Here is a 19,947-nt window from a genome sequence, read left to right on the forward strand (position 1 = left end):
ACTTGAGCCTATCTTAGTTCCTCTTAACTTTACCCAGCTACATGGGGCAGCTAAGGAATGAGGTAGACATCCTAAGCTCCTTTGATAGTCAAGGGAGAGTGGAGGATCTCCTGTGCAGCCACATTAGATCTTGAGTACCGTCACTATCTGCCTTGACTACATGAGGTTTGATGGCAGACTAACCTGGCAATGGCAAAGCCTATCAAAATGATTATTAAGAATAATGCTATATAATATATATGACATATGCAATTCCTAATATTATTAGGAAATGTGAGAAACATTATTAGGCAGAAATTCTTCCCTGTGAGGCTATTGAGGCACTGACACAGGATACCCAGAGAAGCTGTGGCTGCCCCATCCCTTGCAATGTTCAAGGCCAGGTTGGAAGGGGCTTGGAGCAACCTGGTCTTGTTGGAAGGTGTCCCTTCCAAGCCAAACCATTCTGTGATTATAAATAATTTACTTTAGTTTGCTCAGGGAATATCTGGGTTAAACAGCAGCTTTCTTATGCTTTTTCTGCACATTGTTGTGAGTTTTCTATTTTCCATAGTTCCCCAAGGATGTGTGTATAGTGTCAACAGTAATGAATGGCATGAGCTTTTACCATAAGGAGCTGAAATATCATGGTAATCCAGTTTTCATGGTAATTTGGCCCCATGGAAGTCTCTCTGAGGAATAAAAATGCCTGAGAAAAATGGAATTCACATGAAGTCTCCTTATTTTCTAAGTTCATCTCAATGTCTGTGGGGAGCTGGATGAATTGCCAGCCTCCAAATATAAATTACACTGCTCAAGAGTGAAAGATCAGTACATACTCAAACGCTTGATCCAGCAATAATAGAAATGAAACTCTGCATTTGTTCCATTGATAACAAAACCTTGGTACAGTGCTAAAATACCATCACTGCAGAAAAGCACAAGGGTGCAGTTCCTTGACAGCTGAAGCCAATCTAAGCTGATCTGTTTGCATTCGTGGCCACACCACCCCTCCTCATCATCACAGGACTATTTATTTTATCTTATTAGTTTTCCAACCATTAGTAACTGGACTTAGCCTGCCACGGAGTCTAAGGAAGAGCATATATGCACATAGGAGAAGGTGGGTTGCACTCCAAGTAATCACCTGGATGCGTGGAAGCAGCACAAGGTAAATGTAAATGACAGCAAGGGCTTCTGGACAATAATGAATGACATTATTTATGCTCAGCCTAGTTTTGAAGGTCCTTTAGTCTGTGTAACAGTAACCCATATGATTAATTTGCCAGCTTGGATAGAAATTAAGGAACCTGTTTGCCAAAAACTTGCCAAACCAGTCTTTCTCACTGTCTGGTATGAAGTTTATGTGTTTGTCTTCATATGAATGTAACACTGTTTATAGGAAAAGGTAAAGAAAAATGTGAACTAAGAATGTCATATACAAATGGTTTATGGAAGAGCAGCTCTGTCTCTGTGAGAAAGGGGAGTAAACTGAAGTAAGATAAAGCAGATTTATTTTGCAATTATATAAAGTATATATAAAATAAAGCACATATATTTTGCAATTATATCCATGCTGTAAGTGTAAATACATTAGCGGAATCTCATATCCTTCAATAGAAATACTCATACCACCTCCCAGACTGAGTGTATTCTATGGTCATTTAAAGAGAACACAAGGGGGATGTAGACCTAATTGAGCAAGTCCAGAAGAGGCCACAAAGATGGTCAAAGGGCTGAGCATGAAGCTCAGGAGAGACATTAGAGCAACTTCCCATAACTAAAGGGGGCCTACAAGAAATCTGAAGGGGGGCTTTTTGTAAGGGCATGTAGAGATAGGACAAGGGGAATGCCTTTGAACTGACAGAGGGGAGACTGAGATGAGCTCTTAGGCAGAAGCTCTTCCCTGTGAGGGTGCTGAGGCGCTGACACAGGGTGCCCAGAGAAGCTGTGGCTGCCCCATCCCTGGCAGTGTTCAAGGTCAGGTTGGATGGGGCTTGGAGCAACCTGCTCTAATGGAAGGTGTCCCTGCCTGTGGCAGGGGGTTGGAACTGGATGAGCTTTAAGGCCACTTCCAACACAAATAATTCTGTGATTCTGTGATTTTATGAAAACAGCCATTAATAATAATGATAATAACAAAAAAGAGTTGCAGAGGAGACTGGCTATAAAGAGCACTCAGTGACTATATTTTAAATGGCCCACAAAATGAAGAGCAGTGCCACTGTAAACTGGCCTGTCCAACCAGAACTGGAAGAGTCAAGTATTGCTGCCTCTTTAAACTTCTCTGTGTTTCTATAAGGGCCTAAAAACAGTTGTGTGCATAACTTAAAGCCTCTTTATGGCACGTGAAGCAGCTCCTCGTGAGAGTCATGCCAGCAATCCCTATCAGCAAGGGAACAGGTCTCCCTATTGTATCTATACCCCTTTGTGTATTCACAGGCACTACTGAAGCCGTGTGAGTGCAGCACACTTCACCTCCTGGCAGATGTGGAATTTCTTTCCCAGGAGAACGACCCACCGCCTGCCTAACACAATACAAAGAAGGGTTTTTTCCAGCCGTGCCCTGCAAGTCAATACTGTCTGTTATGTGATTAAACACAGCGTATCGGCTCACATGGGCTTTTTAGTGGGGAAAAATAGTACGTTTTAAGATCTGTGGCCAGATTCTTCAGCACGCTTGACAGCTCTGGGCTGCTCCAATGACAGAGGACAACCTCAAGCCTGCAATAACGGATTGATTCAACCAGCTTGTTGCGGTATTGCTGGAGCAGGGCAAACCAGATGAAGCGTATCAGCAAATCCATCTTCTCGGCTCTTATTCTAAGGAGTTTTTATCTCAGCCTAACTTAGGTTGCAAGGTTTAGAAATGAATTAATTTATTTAGGTAGTCTTCATGTTTAAAAGTAATAAATAAATTAGAATTAGAAACTTGCAGCCCAGAAAGCCAACCGTATGCTGGGCTAAATCACAAGAAGCATGAGCAGCAGGTGAAAGGAGGTGATTCTTGCCCTTTGCTGTGCTCTGGTGAGACCCCACCTTCAGTCCTGCACCCAGCTCTAGGGGCAACAACACGAGAGAGACACGGAGCTGTTGGAGAGAGTCCAGAAGAGGTCACAAAGATGCTCCAAGGGCTGGAGCAGCTCTGCCCTGGAGCCAGGCTGAGAGAGCTGGGCTGGGTCAGCCTGGACAAGAGAAGGCTCCTGAAGGGGAGACCTTAGAGCAGCTCCAGTGCCTAAAGGGGCTGCAGGAAGCCTGGAGAGGGGCTTTGGACAAGGGCCTGTAGGGACAGGACAAGGGGAATGGCTTTAACCTGACAGAGGGGAGACTGAGATTAGATATAAGAAAGAAGCTCTTCCCTGTGAGGGTGCTGAGGCACTGGCACAGGGTGCCCAGAGAAGCTGTGGCTGCCCCATCCCTGGCAGTGTTCAAGGCCAGGTTGGACACAGGGGCTTGGAGCAACCTGCTCTAGTGGAAGGTGTCCCTGCCAGTGGCAGGGGTTGGAACTGGATGAGCTTAAAGGTCCCTTCCAACCCAAACCATTCTTTGATTCTATGATTTACTTCTTGGATAATACATTTCAGGAGAAAGCACTGTAATATGCTTTCAGAAAGATCTCTCCCCTGTGTCCATAATCAGGGTTGTGTGATACGGGTGACAAATGAATGTGAGGACCAGGACTGGGGGCAATCTGGGTGAGTGAGAAGCAGTAATGTAACTCAGCATGCCGTGCGAGGCAGAGAGAGCCCTTCTTCAATCCCGTCTGGTGAAATCTGCCTCACAGAAAGTGCAAAATGCCACCGAGAGCCAAGTACAACGCTGCTTATAGAGAGCAGACACATGGGAAATAACCCCTGATGCTGCCTTACAGTTAAAGCCAAACAGGACGCAGAAAGATTTAGTGGGAAAGATGACTCTGCAGAAAGGAAATGAAGCCGTATTTATAAAGCAAGACTCATGACCTTGCAGAGAAAGAGAGCCCAGCCTGTCATTTTCTACCACAGTTAAATCACGCCTTGTGAGTGATCGGTCTGTTATTTCCAAGACTTTTGGGCTAATTCGCTGTTGCGAAATGAAGTTTCTTCAAATGAGAGAGAAAGTGCATTCCTCCTTCACGACGGCGCTCCATGCATGCCAAATCTGAAGTTATAAAACCAGGCTGTTTTGGAGTTATCTGAGCATGAAGAATAAATGGGCCTCAGAACAATTTTCTGAAGAAAAATGTTCATCATTTTCCAGGAAAAAAAAAAAAAAAAAAGGAAAATCCCTTGGGCTAAGGTCAAGTGTGGGAAATCTGAAGCCAAAATGCAAATCTCTGAGCATTATAGAAGCAATAACGAGCAGCAGTTTGAGCTGAAAGTCGTTTTGGGCGGCAGAAGCACTGACTCCAATGTTGAGGCTGAATTTTGCCTCCACCATGGGTCTGGCTTTCAAAACAGGCTACTAATTGTCCCCAAAGGAACTGATCTTCTTGCAGTTGGGCGGGAATGGATCCCTGGAGCAGAGCCTTCCTGCGCAATGTGGTAAAATCAGGCAAGGGATGAGGGCTGGTTGCTTTGGATGTGTTTTAATATGATATTTTATAGACGTAGCTACACTGAAAATATCATTGTTTGGATGGTTTTGTGTCTGTGGATCCTAAGAGCGGCTTTGCTTCTCAACTGCTTGTCTGTTCTGCTAATCTGGCTGGAGAGGTGTATCAGTCTCTGAGTTATCTGAGAAAAGGGGTTTTGGAAAAGCAAATCAGAAGGGAAAATGGATAGAAATAGAAATAAAGTATTCTTAAGCCTAGAAAGAGAAATACCTCTATGAAAAACATGCTAACACATAGATGAAGTGATCTTTACATGGGCACCTTTTATCTTATGGAAGGTATGGCCAGCTTTGCTCTCGGTGCCCCGTGGAGCAGCGTGTGTGAGACGTCTGTGCCTGCTGGATTCCTCGCTACACACATGATCTGAGAAGTCCTCTTGCATTGTCAAACAATGCGATGCTGTGTAAATGCAAAGGGCTTCTTAAAACGATGCATATTAAGCAGCACTGAAATTTCCTGTTTACAAAGCTATAAACCCGAATTCTGTGGTTTCTGTGCAGGCCAAAATATTGACTTTCAGGGGTCATGGAACAACTATTGACCCATGTTGGCATGTGAGGAATTACACATGTGAATCCAGATATGGGGTCTGTGTGCCACAGTTTAGCTGCACCAAGGTGCAATAAAGTAAGCTACAGTCATATCTGCATGGAAACAGAGATTAACAGCATGGCCGGAGACCTGCCCTCCGCACTCCATTGCTGGCACTCTCTGGGTCTCCCTTTGCAGAGCGAGCTGGCTCACATGAACACACCAAAGGTCGAAACCTAAACAAAGTATCCTGAGAGCCTCAGGAGCCAAATCCTACTGGATCAGACCCAGAAGGATGCTGCAGCGACCCATGGCAGGCAAATCTGCACATACTGCATGGTTGATTTTAAGGTCTGGGATGCATTCTGCCCCACTGAGATCTACATTGATTGATTCAGTATCATTGAATCAGAGTGCCACTCTGAACCACCCCATGCACTGGTTTTATATATGAATATTTTAGATATAAACTCCCCATATATGTGTGTGTATGTATTTGCATATGTGTATATGTATATATGCATGCATAAATGCATATGCAGCTCAATGCACTGTTCTTTTTCCTGGGGTCAAGAAGAGCCATGTTCACCTGAAGTGTCGTGACAGAACAAACCATTTCTTTTCTGTTACTGGACAATTGAAATGCTGATTATAATCAACAAATAAAGCAGGATAATTGCAAATCAGGGAATAGATATATTTCCTGCTATTAAAAGGGTCAGCCTCTCAAAGTGCAGAGGTAAGCAGGGGAAGGAATTTATAGGAAGCACGTGAATAGTAACTAGGAACCCATTTTAAATGTATTACTGGATGCTTGAAAAGCCATCACTGAATAAAGAAATTGATCTGTCTCAATTAAAAAGTCCAGGTAACTTTATAGAGGGAAAAAATAAAGAACAAATCTTCAATAAAATTTTAAAGTAGATAAAGCTATTTAACAAAAGCGCAAATATCAAACAGCAGAAAGGAGACATTGATTTGAATGAATGTAAATCCAAAAGGAATGACAAGAATGTGATAAAATAAACAAAACAAGAAGTGAATGGTCCAAGACAATAGTGTCTTATGTAAACTGAGCCCAAGAGCAAGTCACTAATGGTGCCAGCCCTTTTACTCAATGGAAGTTGTGGAATTGTCGATAAACAAAACAGGTGACAGAAGCAACCAACCCTCATTTTTGTTGTATACTGGAAAATACATAGGAGTTGCATGACAGAGGTAACTAATAGCAATAATTAACGCATTCTTACAAGTTCAATGTCCCAAAACAGCTCTAGAAGTTACACGTTTTAAAAGCCCTGCATGTTTAGATTACTTATATCCAAGGCCTGTAAAAGAACTTTCAGGGATTGTAATTATCAGTCTCCTCTATGGGTGGGAAAACAGGGACTGCTCTCATCCAGTATCAGACACCCCTTGGTGAGTTTTCACCTGGAGAGGTAGGGGTGTTCTTAGAATTAAATTCATCTGACCAAAAGCTGACATTTGGTTTAAGTAATCACATCCTAATGTGGTATCCGCTTTCTAAAACACATCAACAGGGTGCTCAAGGTTTCTTCAGTCTGCCCCCAAGGCATCGGTTCTGGGGCTCGGTGTGATGCTATGGGGTAGGTCATGTCCTTGGAGGTCTAAGCAGGGTGATCTTGTGTGGGACTGCAGAGGGTATTCTACCTGCACATTTGACATGAGCATCACTCCTATGGAAAGCTGAGCTGTGCTGTAATACTACAGCTTATACAAACGCTAATGCATTGAAAATGATCAGAGTTATGAACCTTCTCAGATACCCTGAAAGAAGATGGAAGACTCTCAGAGATGCTGATAAGCATTTGTTATTTTGTAATGTAAAAATATGCCCATGGCTTTAATAAATATACAGAAAACCACATAAAAAGAGGGAAATAGTAAGAAGAAGACAATAACAAAATATAAGTAGGGTTCTATGTTCATGTAATTCCTATTATGTGAGTTGCCTTCTGCAAGTGTCTGCCTCTGACCAGGGGTGCTTAGGCTACTAATTGAGACATACCCATTAAGACTGTGACGGATGGTTTGGGCTGAAGGTGGTTTTCAAACAGCAAGGTCAGATCTTACCCCTTAAAATGAAAAATATGATTACACAATTGGAAAAGACACTTTACAGTAAGGAACTCAGGAAGTTCAGTCTGTTTTGTTTGCTACAGAAAGGTCAAAGGGTGGCTTAATCACAGCCTAACATTACCTATAGGGATAATCTCAGTAATGACTTCTCAACCTGGCCAGCAAAGGGAGAACAAAAGTCAGTGGCTGGAAGCTGAAGATAACTCAGACTGGAACCCACGTGTAATTATTGGCGGCCACAGTAAATAATAATTATCAGGGTGGGTGCTTGATGCTCTAAGGAAAACAACCTCAGAAGCAAAATCAGACTTATTAAAGGAAAACACACTGTAAATCAGGCACTAACTGGTGAAGGAACATGGCTTGTGATGTGCACGATTCAGGCCAGCATCTCTCACTGCCCAGTAATCTAAGAACCTATAAACCCACTATCTGGGAGGTTTCTTAAAGAAGCTATTATGTCCATGCTTATCATGGTGACATTTACTCACTGTTAATACATGCATAAGGTTCAAAGCAGAGTAATTACCATTTTTCCCAACTCTAACCTCTCATATGATTTCCTTCCATCGCCCTTGTTTTGAAAACTAATTCATGTTATCTAAAAGACTTTGCAAAGCAAACACAGCAGTTTAGAACTTTCTAATATTTATTCCATGCTGCCAAAGAAAAGACAATAGAAGTAGGGTTTCTTTGGGGGGTAAGTGTTGTTCTAAAATTGTTCTTTGTAGCTTTAAAACGTCCCCCTGCCCCTTTACCTGGTCCATGGACCAAGGGGTTTGCTGTAGAAGCGGCAGTAGATGGACTTTTCTATGGGAATTAGGCAAAGGCCCTGCTCTGGTAGCAGCAAACTCTGCTTCAGTGCCTAACTGCACTGCAAATGAAAAGGGTTTTCATATACAAAGACAAAGATGCATAGTTTTTAAGGTCACCATGGTCCTCCCTCTCGTCCTTCTTCCTGCATAATTAGGACAAATCAAAAAGAACCCAACCAAAACTTCTCCCATGAGAGTCTCTGCCTCCAGCTTTTGGTATTTGGCTGTACAGAGGGTGTCCATCACCCATTCCCCACACTTGCCTGATGTAGGTGATAAATGCAGTGGGGCTGGGAACATGTGTAGCGCACTGTGTGTGTTCACAGCGTTACCACCCACCCAGATTAGCAGCTGAGCGTGGCTGGTTATGGCTTGTGAGTAAATAAGGGCCTTGCAAGATATGGTTGAGTTGCTGACTCCATCATAGACTCCTTGCCTGACCTTGGGACTGTAGCACTGTCTGTGTTTGAAAAGTTAAGATAATATTGCTTGTCTGCCTCACAAGGATTTTGCGAGGTTAAAGGCACTCTTTATTGGAGCTAGCTGTAGAGTGTTACGGTGATGAGAGCTGTGTGAATAGCTGTGCTCATGAAACCTCAAATAAAACACCATCCTGCTTGAGAAAAGCACGTTCAAAGCCCACAGATCCCTACAGCACCATGGTACAACTCATACATCTCAGGGGTGAAAAATCATAGAATAGTTAGGGTTGGAAAGGACCTTGAGATCATCTAGTTCCAACTGCCCTGCCATGGGCAGGGACACCTCAAATACTGGTGATGGAGACACAGAGGGGAAAGGTGAGGGTTGGACTTGATGGTCTTAAAGGTCTTTTCCAACCCGGTTGGAAAAGTTGATCCTACAATCCTATGACTGAGCACAGAGCACTTCATAGCATGGGGTTTGCTGTGATTTACAATCCCGTGCCTGGAAAGGAGACATAGGTAAGGGCTACCTTAGTCTATTAGTCTTAGCCTTAGTCTTAGTTATAGCCCACAGATGCAGCCTGGGAATGTCAGGGAGAAGCGGAGGCCCCGAGGTGCATGGGGCTCCCAACGGACATGCTCAGGAGCACATGCACATGCCACACACTGTACACGCACAGGAAGAGGTCACTTCACCGGGGCTTTACAAACATTTTCCAAGTGCTTTACAAACAGTTCTCTAATAGATGACATATTTTTGCTGAAGGCACAACCAGCTCAACCAGATTTTATTACAGGTGTAAATAATACCCAGGGAATTTAAGCGCGAGCCTCATTTCTCTGCTCTTAATCCCTCCTCCCACTGACTCATTAAAGGTCTGTTTAATCATCCAGCCCTCTCGCTCCCCAAATTCACCAAAGCTCCATCCACGCTTATTTATTTTACAGAGGTTTATACGGATGCCAGCAGGTACCCAGCAGTGCCCTCCGGCTTTCGTGGCCCCAGTGAAAAAACAAACAGCACTAAACCCCAGATGTAACCCTGTGGTGCAATTTAGCTCCTTAAGAAAGAAAAGGCAGCAGCTCACAAAGCCACCCCAGACAGTTTTAACCCAGCAGCGAAGAAGCTGAGTGCCTTTGGCTGATGAAAGACAGGCAGGAGTGAGGGTAGGGCTGTGTGTGGGGAGTTGGATTTGGTGGGACCCTGGGACCAGCACCCATGCTGGGGAGGCATGGTGGGGATGCTGGGGATAGTGATGATGGGGAACAAGCATGTGGAAAGGGGGGAAGGGGCTACCTGTTGTGAGGAGGGGGGGCATGGACAGGAGCATGCACTTACAGAGTGGTTTGGGTTGGAAGGGACCTTAAAGCTCATTCAGCTCCAACCCCTGCTATGGGCAGGGACACCTTCCACTAGAGCAGGTTGGTCCAAGCCCCTGTGTCCAACCTGGCCTTGAACACTGCCAGGGATGGGGCAGCCCCAAGGACAAGGGGGTGACACTGAGGGACAAGGATGCGGGGCGCGGATGGGGCGGCCCCAGGAGGAGAAGATGGGGAGGGGACCCTCACGAATAGCACCGGGCTGCAGCGGGAGGGTGCGATGGGGCGCGGGGGGCGCGGTGTGAGCCCGGCGGGGCGGGGGCTGCGGCTCGTCCCTCCCCTTGGGCCGTTTCTCCGCTCGGAGCTTTAACAGCGGAGCCGCCCCCGGCCCCTCCCCGTTGTAGCCGGCCCGTGCGGCGCGGCCGGGGCCGGGGCCGGGGGTCGCTGCTCGGCCATGGCGGGGGGCCGGCTGCTGGCCGTGCTGCTGGCCGGGCTGCTCGGCGGGGCGCGGGGCTTCGGCGACGAGGAGGAGCGGCGCTGCGACGGCATCCGCATCGCCATGTGCCAGAACCTGGGCTACAATGTCACCAAGATGCCCAACCTGGTGGGACACGAGCTGCAGGCGGACGCCGAGCTGCAGCTCACCACCTTCACCCCGCTCATCCAGTACGGATGCTCCAGCCAGCTCCAGGTGGGTCGGGGGACCGGGGAGGGGGGGGGTCTTTGTGTGTGGTTGCGGAGGGGGGAAATGTGTATGTGTGCGGTGCACGGACTGGCTGATCTCCCCCATCCTTATCCCCTATCTCCATCCCCATGCCCCGTCGCGGCTCTTGGAGCTTTGCTTTCCGAGGGTCCCACCGCTGGAGCCGCTGCTTTCCCAGGCGAAAGGCAAGATCCCGTCCTCCCGACGGGCATGGATTTCATCAAACAAACCCCAGCTTGTTTCTTGGGGCAGAGCTCCCGATTTAGCACGCGATCCCTCTTACGTTGTCGCGTCACAGAACTGAGGTTATTCAAAGCCCCGAGAAAACAACAGTATTTTATTATCCGTGTACGTATGTGACCTTATGGGAAAAGAAAAAGACATTCTTCTCGGCGGATCATTCAATAAGTGCCTTTTCTTCTGTTTTCTCTTTCTGCTGTAATACCCAGGCAGCGCTAGAACAAATATATGCATTTGTTTAAACCGCTTTAATTTGTTCTTTTGCTTTCCTAAATCACACCCTTGAGGTTTAGCTCTAGCTGAATCTCACTCGCTGCATTGAAACTGATGGGCTCAATTTGCATGGAGCTGATCTGGGGAGTAAAATGTTTGGCTTCGGACCACATTTGGACTGAAAGAAGACAACATTGTTAGGGTAGTCCCGTCCGTCGTCATCCTCCCCCCCCCCTTTGTTGTTATTGTTCTTGGTTTATTTGTTTTATGCTGCTTCCTGTTTTTTAAGGCAAAGGACCAACTATTACTGCTAAAAAGGCAATAAAAAGAAAACTCGTTATATTTCGACCTGTTTAATTTTGCCCTGATGCACTTGTGCTTTCTGTTTCTCTCTCCCAGTTCTTCCTTTGTTCGGTCTATGTCCCGATGTGCACGGAGAAGATTAACATCCCCATAGGTCCCTGTGGAGGCATGTGCCTCTCTGTCAAAAGAAGGTGTGAACCCGTTCTGAAGGAATTCGGGTTCGCCTGGCCGGACAGCCTGAACTGCAGCAAATTCCCACCCCAGAATGACCACAACCACATGTGCATGGAGGGCCCAGGAGACGAGGAGGTTCCCCTTCACAGCAAGACCTCCTTGCAGCCTGGAGAAGAGTGCCACAGCATGGGATCTAACTCGGATCAGTACATCTGGGTGAAGAGAAGCTTGAACTGTGTCCTCAAGTGCGGCTACGATGCTGGTCTCTACAGCAGGTCGGCTAAGGAATTCACAGATATCTGGATGGCCGTATGGGCCAGTCTTTGCTTCATCTCAACTGCCTTCACAGTCCTGACCTTCCTGATTGATTCATCCAGATTTTCCTACCCGGAGCGCCCAATCATATTTCTGAGCATGTGCTACAATATTTATAGCATTGCTTATATTGTGAGGCTAACTGTGGGCCGGGAGAGGATATCCTGTGATTTTGAAGAGGCAGCAGAACCTGTTCTTATCCAAGAAGGTCTTAAGAACACAGGATGTGCTATAATTTTCTTGCTGATGTATTTTTTTGGGATGGCTAGCTCCATCTGGTGGGTTATTCTCACATTGACGTGGTTTCTGGCTGCAGGACTCAAGTGGGGCCACGAAGCCATAGAAATGCACAGCTCTTATTTCCATATTGCAGCCTGGGCTATCCCCGCGGTGAAGACCATTGTCATTTTGATTATGAGACTCGTAGATGCAGATGAGCTCACCGGTCTGTGCTACGTCGGGAACCAGAACCTTGATGCGCTGACGGGCTTTGTCGTCGCTCCTCTTTTTACGTACCTGGTCATTGGGACTTTATTCATTGCAGCGGGACTCGTGGCCTTGTTTAAAATCAGGTCTAATCTCCAGAAAGATGGAACTAAAACTGACAAACTGGAAAGGCTGATGGTGAAAATCGGTGTCTTCTCAGTGCTGTACACCGTGCCGGCGACGTGCGTCATCGCCTGTTACTTCTATGAAATCTCCAACTGGGCTGTGTTCCGCTATTCCGCGGATGATTCCAACATGGCAGTGGAGATGCTCAAGATCTTCATGTCCCTCCTGGTGGGTATCACATCGGGTATGTGGATCTGGTCAGCCAAAACTCTGCACACGTGGCAGAAGTGCTCGAACAGACTGGTGAACTCAGGGAAGGTGAAGCGGGAGAAGAGAGCGGATGGTTGGGTGAAACCTGGGAAAGGGAATGAGACCGTGGTGTGAGACAAGGATGGCACCACGAGGGTCTGATTGCCCTCCTGTGAAGGACTGATGGCGTGCGAGCGTTGCCGTGTAAAGGTTGGAGTAGAGTAGGGAGATGGTTACACAACCTGCCTCTGGGGAATGGGAGGGAAAAAAAGCCTTAAGGAATAAACAGCAAAAAGGTCGTGCTGCAGATACAATAGCCATAAACCATGCTGCCCAAAATAGGAAAGCCCAGGGAGGCTTTAAAAGCTGTGAAATACCCAAAGGTGTTATCTTTCTCTTTTTTAAGCAGGATGCAATATACTGAAGTGTTTAGAAGCTGAGGGACCATAGCCCACAGCTGTGGGATGTTGTTCTCTTTTCATCATCTTGTGGAGGGAAGGTGGCCTGGGGCCAGTTTATGGGCTGATTTAGGGTCCAGTTATCAGCCAGGACCTCAGTTAGATGTCTTCTTTCCGAGTTCAGCATTGGGAAGGAAGTGCTTGCAGAGCTGTGTCTTTATGCCTTTTGCAGTGGAATTCTGTTGCTCCCATGTGCTCCACAAGTCAGCCAAGGATCAGGTCCTCCAGCAAATACCAAGTGCACTTTCCAGGTGTGTGAGATGTTATCTATGATGGGTGGGATTTAGAGGGGCATTAGTAAGGGTGATTCTTGTCACCTTATAGTCTGATACTAGTTCTGACATTCTTTTCACCATCTGTAACCTGTCCTGAATTGAGAGCTGACTCTGCCTTGCAGGGATTGGGACCTCCTTAAGCCCCTTCCCACCTGAATTAGCCTGTGGTTCTATCAATATTCCTCTTTTTTAAAAGCTTGACTCAAGGTCATTGTCACAGGAGTCAGTGGGAGCTGGGAAACTATGGTCTTCTGCGTTGATTACTGTTATCAGTCTGCCTCCATTCCCATGCAATCAGGTGCTCCTCCTTTTTCCAGTGGGCCACTTTATTCTGCTGCATTTAATAGCTTTAACTAAAGTCTTACATTATACTGCTCATTCCTCCAAGAAAGAGAAAAATGAGTTGAGGGTCTCTTCAAACAATGCCAGTTTTCTCCAAGTAAACTTATCTGTCTCTCTCTGGAGACCCATTGCATGAAGCAATTAAGTCTTAATATATTTCATTCAGTGCGATGGTATCTCTGCAGACGCCAGTCTGGGGAGAAAGGAAACGTTAAGTTCCTTGGCAACCTCATGTTCACACAGATCATTTGTGTAATTATGTGTGTCAGTTACAATTAAAAGAACATTCTCAGCCCATGACATCGCAGTGCAGCTGACTGCCTCACAACGATGCTCCAATTGCTCCCTGACAGCTATGGAAGGAGGGGTTTAGTGTATATTTACATGCAGAATGCAAGCAGGGGTTCGGTCCTCAGGAAGGACAAGAGACATTTCCAGTCTTTGCAAAGGGATCCCAAGAGAAGAGATCCAGCTTCTTGGTGAATAATGTCGTTTCACAGCAACTGTTGAGTTTTCTTATCCTTTCATTTAAGGAGACATCATCCTGTGCTCGTGGGGAGCTTGAACCTTGTGCTGGGGGCTTGCTTGACTAATGAGAAAGGTGATGCAAATGGAAACACCCATAACCACTTAAGAGAACACTGTTCTGATGTTATATCCCTTTGAAGGACCTTTGGTTTTATCTGTGTGCCTTAGACTTTTGCTTCATTTGTCTGTGTGGACCGTGGTCAGCTGTGGAGCATCCCCCCAGTGCCCCAACTCACCCTTCAAGGACAGCTGAGAACAGGCACTGCTTTATTGCCCTCCTCGCTTGTCACACAGGTGCCCCATGTGCTTCCCACAATTCATTCCAGCTCTGGCCATGAGCACTAATGTGTCCCAGAAGCGTGTATTGTTTCAATGTTAATGTTGAAACATGTGCTACAGCACTTCTTCTCTTCTCTCTTTAAACAAACCCCAAACAAGCCCTAATTGCAGTCTTTGTGGTTGGGCTCCCTCTCCAGCACAACAAGTGACAACTTGACACATTCTGCTCAAGACACACAAGCATTGTCTTGGCCAACCCCACATACCAGCCGAGCCTTTTCATCCTCTCCATAAAGTCTCTTGCTATTAGTGTTGTGTTTGGATCTCGTTATTCTTCTGTGGACAAGGAGTTCTGCAAGCAGGAGGTCTTCAGATGGGCGCGCTTCTCCATCGTGCAGTCTTTCTCCTGGGGTGTAAAGTCAGCAGCTGTATGCTGGCTTTCCAGGGGTGAGGATGCAGTACGATCCTTTTCTTGTAACCTGGCATTGGGCTGTGCCAAGGTATCATGTTCACTCGTGTCCTTCACTCTGAAATGGTTTGGCTACTCTCCTGGTCGATACGACCCATGTTTGACCTGGCTGATTCAATAAACGGTGTTTTAACCATGTTATGTACACAGGAGTGACTGTTAAGTAGTGCCTTGTTATCAGATCCCTGCATCTCTGCCTGTGACCCTGTGGACTGACGGATGTCCCTGGTGATGAGACGTTGGAAGTGAGTTGGATGAGGACAGTACTATGAGGGAGCTGGGGGGTTATTCCATTAAAGAGTGTGAGGGTCTCAAATACTATGGGGAGGCCTTGGGCTGGAGAGAGACACTATCTGCTCTTCCTGAAGGAACATCTTTCCCAAGCAGAATGGGAAACACTGTGCTAACCCAAAGCAAATCTAGCTGTTGCAGCGATGAAACCATTCCATAAGTGTATTCATCCATGTGCATTTACCTTGCTCTGTTTTGGGGCTGTATGAGTGGGAAGTCACAGTGGTTGTGCAGAGTGGGTATCTGCAACTCCTGTCTTCTCTCGTTTCAACATTGTTATGAATACAAAGCCAAAAACTGTGTGACTGATGCTGTGTTGGAAGTGCGGATGCTGTGGTTGTACAAGTAGAAACTTTACAGTTATCTTCTGTGCATGGGTCCTGCTCCCATCTCCCCCCCTCAGCGTGTGTCTTCTCACTGCAGGTATGGAAGCATCTGCTGGAGAGGTACAAGCCTAGCTCTTGTGTTAAACAGACAAATTAGCTCCTTTTCTGAATTTTAAGGAAATAGACACTGATTATTTTGGGGTGTACAGAAAATATATCTTCTTCAATGTATGTACTGTAAATTTCTAATTTATCACTGTAAAAAAAAAAACAACAAACCCAAAACCAAACAACTTTGCTATTTAATTTTTATATCAAAATAAAACTTTAACCTCTGTGGATAACTAAGGTGTTCCTAGCAGCCCTCAAGTGCTTGGTGAGTTTGTGTCTTAAATTGACTTCATGATTGTTGGAAGTGCTTTTTTTCCCCTGAAGGAAGGGCTGAAATGCATTGAAAAGATGATCTGAATGGGTTCCTCCAGGATGGGTTGGATCTAATTTGCTCATTGCAGGGTAGTTGGACTGGATGACCTTTGAAGGTCCCTTTCAACCCAAGCTATTCCATGATTCTATAAATGTGGGTTGCAAGAAACAACTGAGAACAAGATGTCATTGGGATAACTGAAAGTATGTCCATGCTTCAGGTCTTGCAGGCAGGGTGGACGGAAACCCTTCCAAAGACAGTGCACAGGTCTCCGGTTCTGGGGATGCAACTGGAGCATTGGGCTTGTCTGAGTGTGTCCCCAAAACTGAGTGGGAATGCAGAATGGAAACATAAACATCTGCTGTTGTGGGACCACCATAACGTGGCTCCTGGGGAGAGCAGAGCCTCCTGTAAGGCTCCTTTGTATTTCACGTATTATAGAACATGTGCAACCAAAGGTGCACTGACGGGTCACAGCCAGGCTGTTTGGTGGAGGATGGAGGGCAGCATCACCACCTGCCTGTTGAGTATATGGGAACTACATGGGGCTTTTGGAAAGGGGCAAGTTTTGCTCTTAGTAACATGCTTGAAATGAGTTTGCTCCTAGGGGTAGTTTCAGCCCTTCAGAGGACACATTCAGTAGAATGTCAATGTTTTATTCCAGTGTATGTTTTTATTATTATTATCATTATTTAATGATATTAAACTGTCAAAGGAGAGATTTAGATTGGATATAAGGAAGAAGCTGTTCCCTGTGAGGGTGCTGAGGCACTGGCACAGGGTGCCCAGAGAAGCTGTGGCTGCCCCATCCCTGGCAGTGTTCAAGGCCAGGTTGGATGGGGCTTGGAGCATGGATGAGCTTTAAGATCCCTTCCAACCCAAACCATTCTGTGACTCTATGAAATTAAGCTTATTAATGCACCACTTATTTTATCATTCCTTTTTGTCATTTCTGCCCACAGTTAGCATGTACGGTGTGTACAGTGTCTCTTGTGTACACCCCTCACCAGTTTCTCTGACACTGATAGTAGAGTTTGTGACATTAGTCATCATCTAAATCCACTTAACCATCTCCATCACACTGCATTCTGCGTGTGGGATTACTTCATTAGCATAATGTTATTCTAATAAGAATCTAAATCTGACTAGAGTGAGTAATTGTGAGGGTGTGCTGTGAAGAAGACACTAGGAATTATCACCTGTGTATCTGTAGCTAATCAAGTTCTGAAGAGCAGCATCTAAAACTGGTAATAAGAGTGATTTGCTCATGCCTTTGGCAGCTCATCACTGTAATGTTCTCAGGCTGGTGATTAATGAGGTCTCTGAAACTTGTAATTAGGAGTCTTTAATGTAGCTACAGTCAAATGTAACAAACATAAAAGAAGAGCTGCTGGGGCTGTTCACACCACCTCAGGCACAGCATTGGAGATGGTGTTGGCTGCTCTAGGTCTTTCTGATGGCTGCTTGCCTTTAGGGATATCCCCCCCATCAGCCATCCCATCACCACCACCCGGGAACTGACAGTGTATTGCTGGATTGGCTTCCAGTGGGGGACAAATCAGCCCAGGAGGGGAGTGTGTTCTGTATACAAAACTCACCAAAACATAGGCTTTCTGAGGACCATTTGTGACTGTTTTGCTATTTAGGCTTGGGTTTTTTTGCTTGCTTGCTTGGTTTTGCTTGGTTTTTTTTTAAGCTGTCTTTAAAGAGAGCAAACGCTAACTAAGGAGCTTGCAGCAAAGAGACCGGAGTTCTGCTGCCAGAAATCAGGAGCATCCTAAGCTCCAGTAATGCGAAAATGTGGTATCATGAGACCCCGGCTTTGGCAGCGAAGTTTCCACCACACCTCCTCTGTCCTCAGGTACTTATTCCCGTAATTGTGACTCATTTCAGCTCCTCCTTCACTTTGCCAGTACAACTGTTTGCAAAGCAGGTCAGCAAAGTACCCAGGTCTAAAACAACCATCAGAGGTTTTGTTTTGCTTTATGCTGAGGGTTTGTTTTTAAGGGGAGCAGGGGTCTGGCTAACATTGCCTTGGCTCCTGCAGGCATCATCCTGCACAAGCCCTCTTGCACCATCATCTCCACAAGGCCAGAGCGGTGTCTACCTGCAGGGATGTGGGGGTGGATGAGAGACAAGCAGTAACTACCCAGCTGCTTCGAGCTTCCCCAGCCTTGGCTGAAATAGCAAAGCCCTCAGTAGAGCTGCTGGTGACTCCCCAGGTGTGATGCTTCCACTGGGACAATCGAGTCCAGCTTTGAACTGCTCACCTGTAAGTGAAAGCCCCATTGCACAGCCCTATAGCAGCTGATGCTCTATAATGCAACCTTTCCATCACACTTGGGTTAATTGGCTCATAACACACACCAGGAGTTTGCAGCCTCTGCCTCAACCTAGGATGGTTCAACCAGACTCCCAGATATCAGTGTAGTGTGAATACAAAGTGGAGCTTCTCTTCATGCTTGCAAAGCCAGCGCTGGCTGTGACAGTGACAAGGCAGAGCATGGTCCAGGCTGGAGCTGCATTGTGCCATCCTCCTGCTGCACGTCACCCGGGAGAAGGGACAAGAGGATGGATGCAGACCAAGCAGCTCCCAGCCAGTGATGAGCTGGTGTGTTAGATCCTCTATCACTTGTGTTTCCTGCAGCTGGGAAACGATTTCTGGCCAGGAGTCCCACACATCCTGGCAGGCTCCAGCTGTTGTAACAGCTTTGTGCTGTTAACAACCAGATGTTTTGGTTTACCCTCTGGGAAACAGCCTACCAAACACGGCTGGAAGACACAAAGGTGCCTTAGAGGGTAGCAGCAGCAGATGAGGACTCACATGCTAAGGTATCACTGAGGAACTGTTCTGTTTTGCTGGGTTTGGGGGCAGGGACCTCAACATGGGCCAGATGTTGGGTACAACAGCAGTGGAAACAGGTTAAACTCCAAACACAAATATTGCACATCTCCAAGTTTACTGTCATCGGTAACTGCTGATTTTGTTGCTGTGTTTGCTTGCCAGGAACAAAAGTGCTGATGAGTAGATCCACTTCAGACTTAACGTTCATGTTGCCCATGCTTAACTCAATGGTTCCAAAGCTAAAACTCAAACAATCACCCACGGCTTGTTGATACACAGGCGAGATAAATATCTTCATTCTGTATTTCCATCAGCGTTTAGCCTGTTTCCTGCCTGCTCCTCTCATTTCCTGAGCCTACTCTGAGGAAGGGAAAAACATCCTTCCTCACAATGGATGCAAACCGTTTGACAATCTGCTTCTGCAGGATTAAGGCTTAAAACATTATTATGGAGAGGAACAGCCTCGCATTAAATCTTTTTATGGATGAAGTGTTTTCTTCGGAAGCAACTCGGAGACGCTCTCACTCCATTAAGCGGTGAGGGATGATAAGCGGAGGGCCGCGGAAAAGCGGGGAATTGAGTCTTTTCAGGGATTTTTCGTGCATTTTGGGGTCTTTCGCTGTGCAGCAAGGAGCGGCTGACATCTAGCGGTAGCTGCATCCTTCGTCCCAGACCATCGCCGTCCCTGCTCCCAGCGTGTCCAGGACGTTACCAGGAGGTAGATTTCCTTTACATGGCACTACAGGGCTGGGATGCAAAGTGAGGAGCTGCTGCTGGAATGGGGCTCCTCACCGCTGCCTGCTCCCCAGCCCTGCACCCTATTGCTCCAGGGAGGGTTGGTATCTCTTAGGTAACACCAATGATGCTGTAGACCTTCATAGATAGCATCATAAAACAGTTTGGGTTGGAAGGGACTTTTAAAGGTCATCTTGTCCATCTTGCACTGCAGTGAGCGGGGGCATCTTCAGCCAGGCCACACTGCTCAAAGCAGTCTAACCTGACCCTGAATGTCTCCCATCTAACCTGACCCTGAATGTCTCCAGGGATGGGGCATCTACCACCTCTCTAGGAAACCTGTGCCAGGGTTTCACCACCCTGGCTTTCTTCCTGTCTCCCAACATCGGGCCCATTACATGTGTGTTCAGAGGCAGTGGTGTGCAGGGACAGAAGAACCATCTATCCCTCATCTCCATGAAG

The 19,947-nt window shown here is 46.4% G+C and overlaps 1 protein-coding gene across 1 annotated transcript; it reads left to right on the forward strand.

Annotated features, from left to right (window-relative positions):
- The first annotated feature begins 10,141 nt into the window (after positions 1 to 10,141).
- On the forward strand, positions 10,142 to 15,829 carry FZD4 (frizzled class receptor 4). Its single transcript, XM_057399029.1, has 2 exons — positions 10,142 to 10,455; positions 11,320 to 15,829. Exons 1-2 carry the CDS (start codon positions 10,219 to 10,221, stop codon positions 12,646 to 12,648), a joined length of 1,566 nt encoding a protein of 521 aa, XP_057255012.1. The 5' UTR covers positions 10,142 to 10,218; the 3' UTR covers positions 12,649 to 15,829.
- Positions 15,830 to 19,947: the final 4,118 nt, after the last annotated feature.

This window comes from Pezoporus wallicus, unplaced genomic scaffold (genome assembly GCF_028554395.1).
Source record: "Pezoporus wallicus isolate ANWC-B61680 ecotype Strahan unplaced genomic scaffold, APGP_CSIRO_Pwel_v1 contig_3876, whole genome shotgun sequence".
In the NCBI taxonomy this organism is placed as follows: Eukaryota; Metazoa; Chordata; class Aves; order Psittaciformes; family Psittacidae; genus Pezoporus; species Pezoporus wallicus.

Coding starts and splice junctions, on each gene's coding strand:
- FZD4 (XM_057399029.1), top strand. CDS start 10,219: ATGGCGGGGGGCCGGCTGCTGGCCGTGCTGCTGGCCGGGCTGCTCGGC. Junction 10,456..11,319: donor GATGCTCCAGCCAGCTCCAG/GTGGGTCGGGGG, acceptor TCTCTCTCCCAG/TTCTTCCTTTGTTCGGTCTA.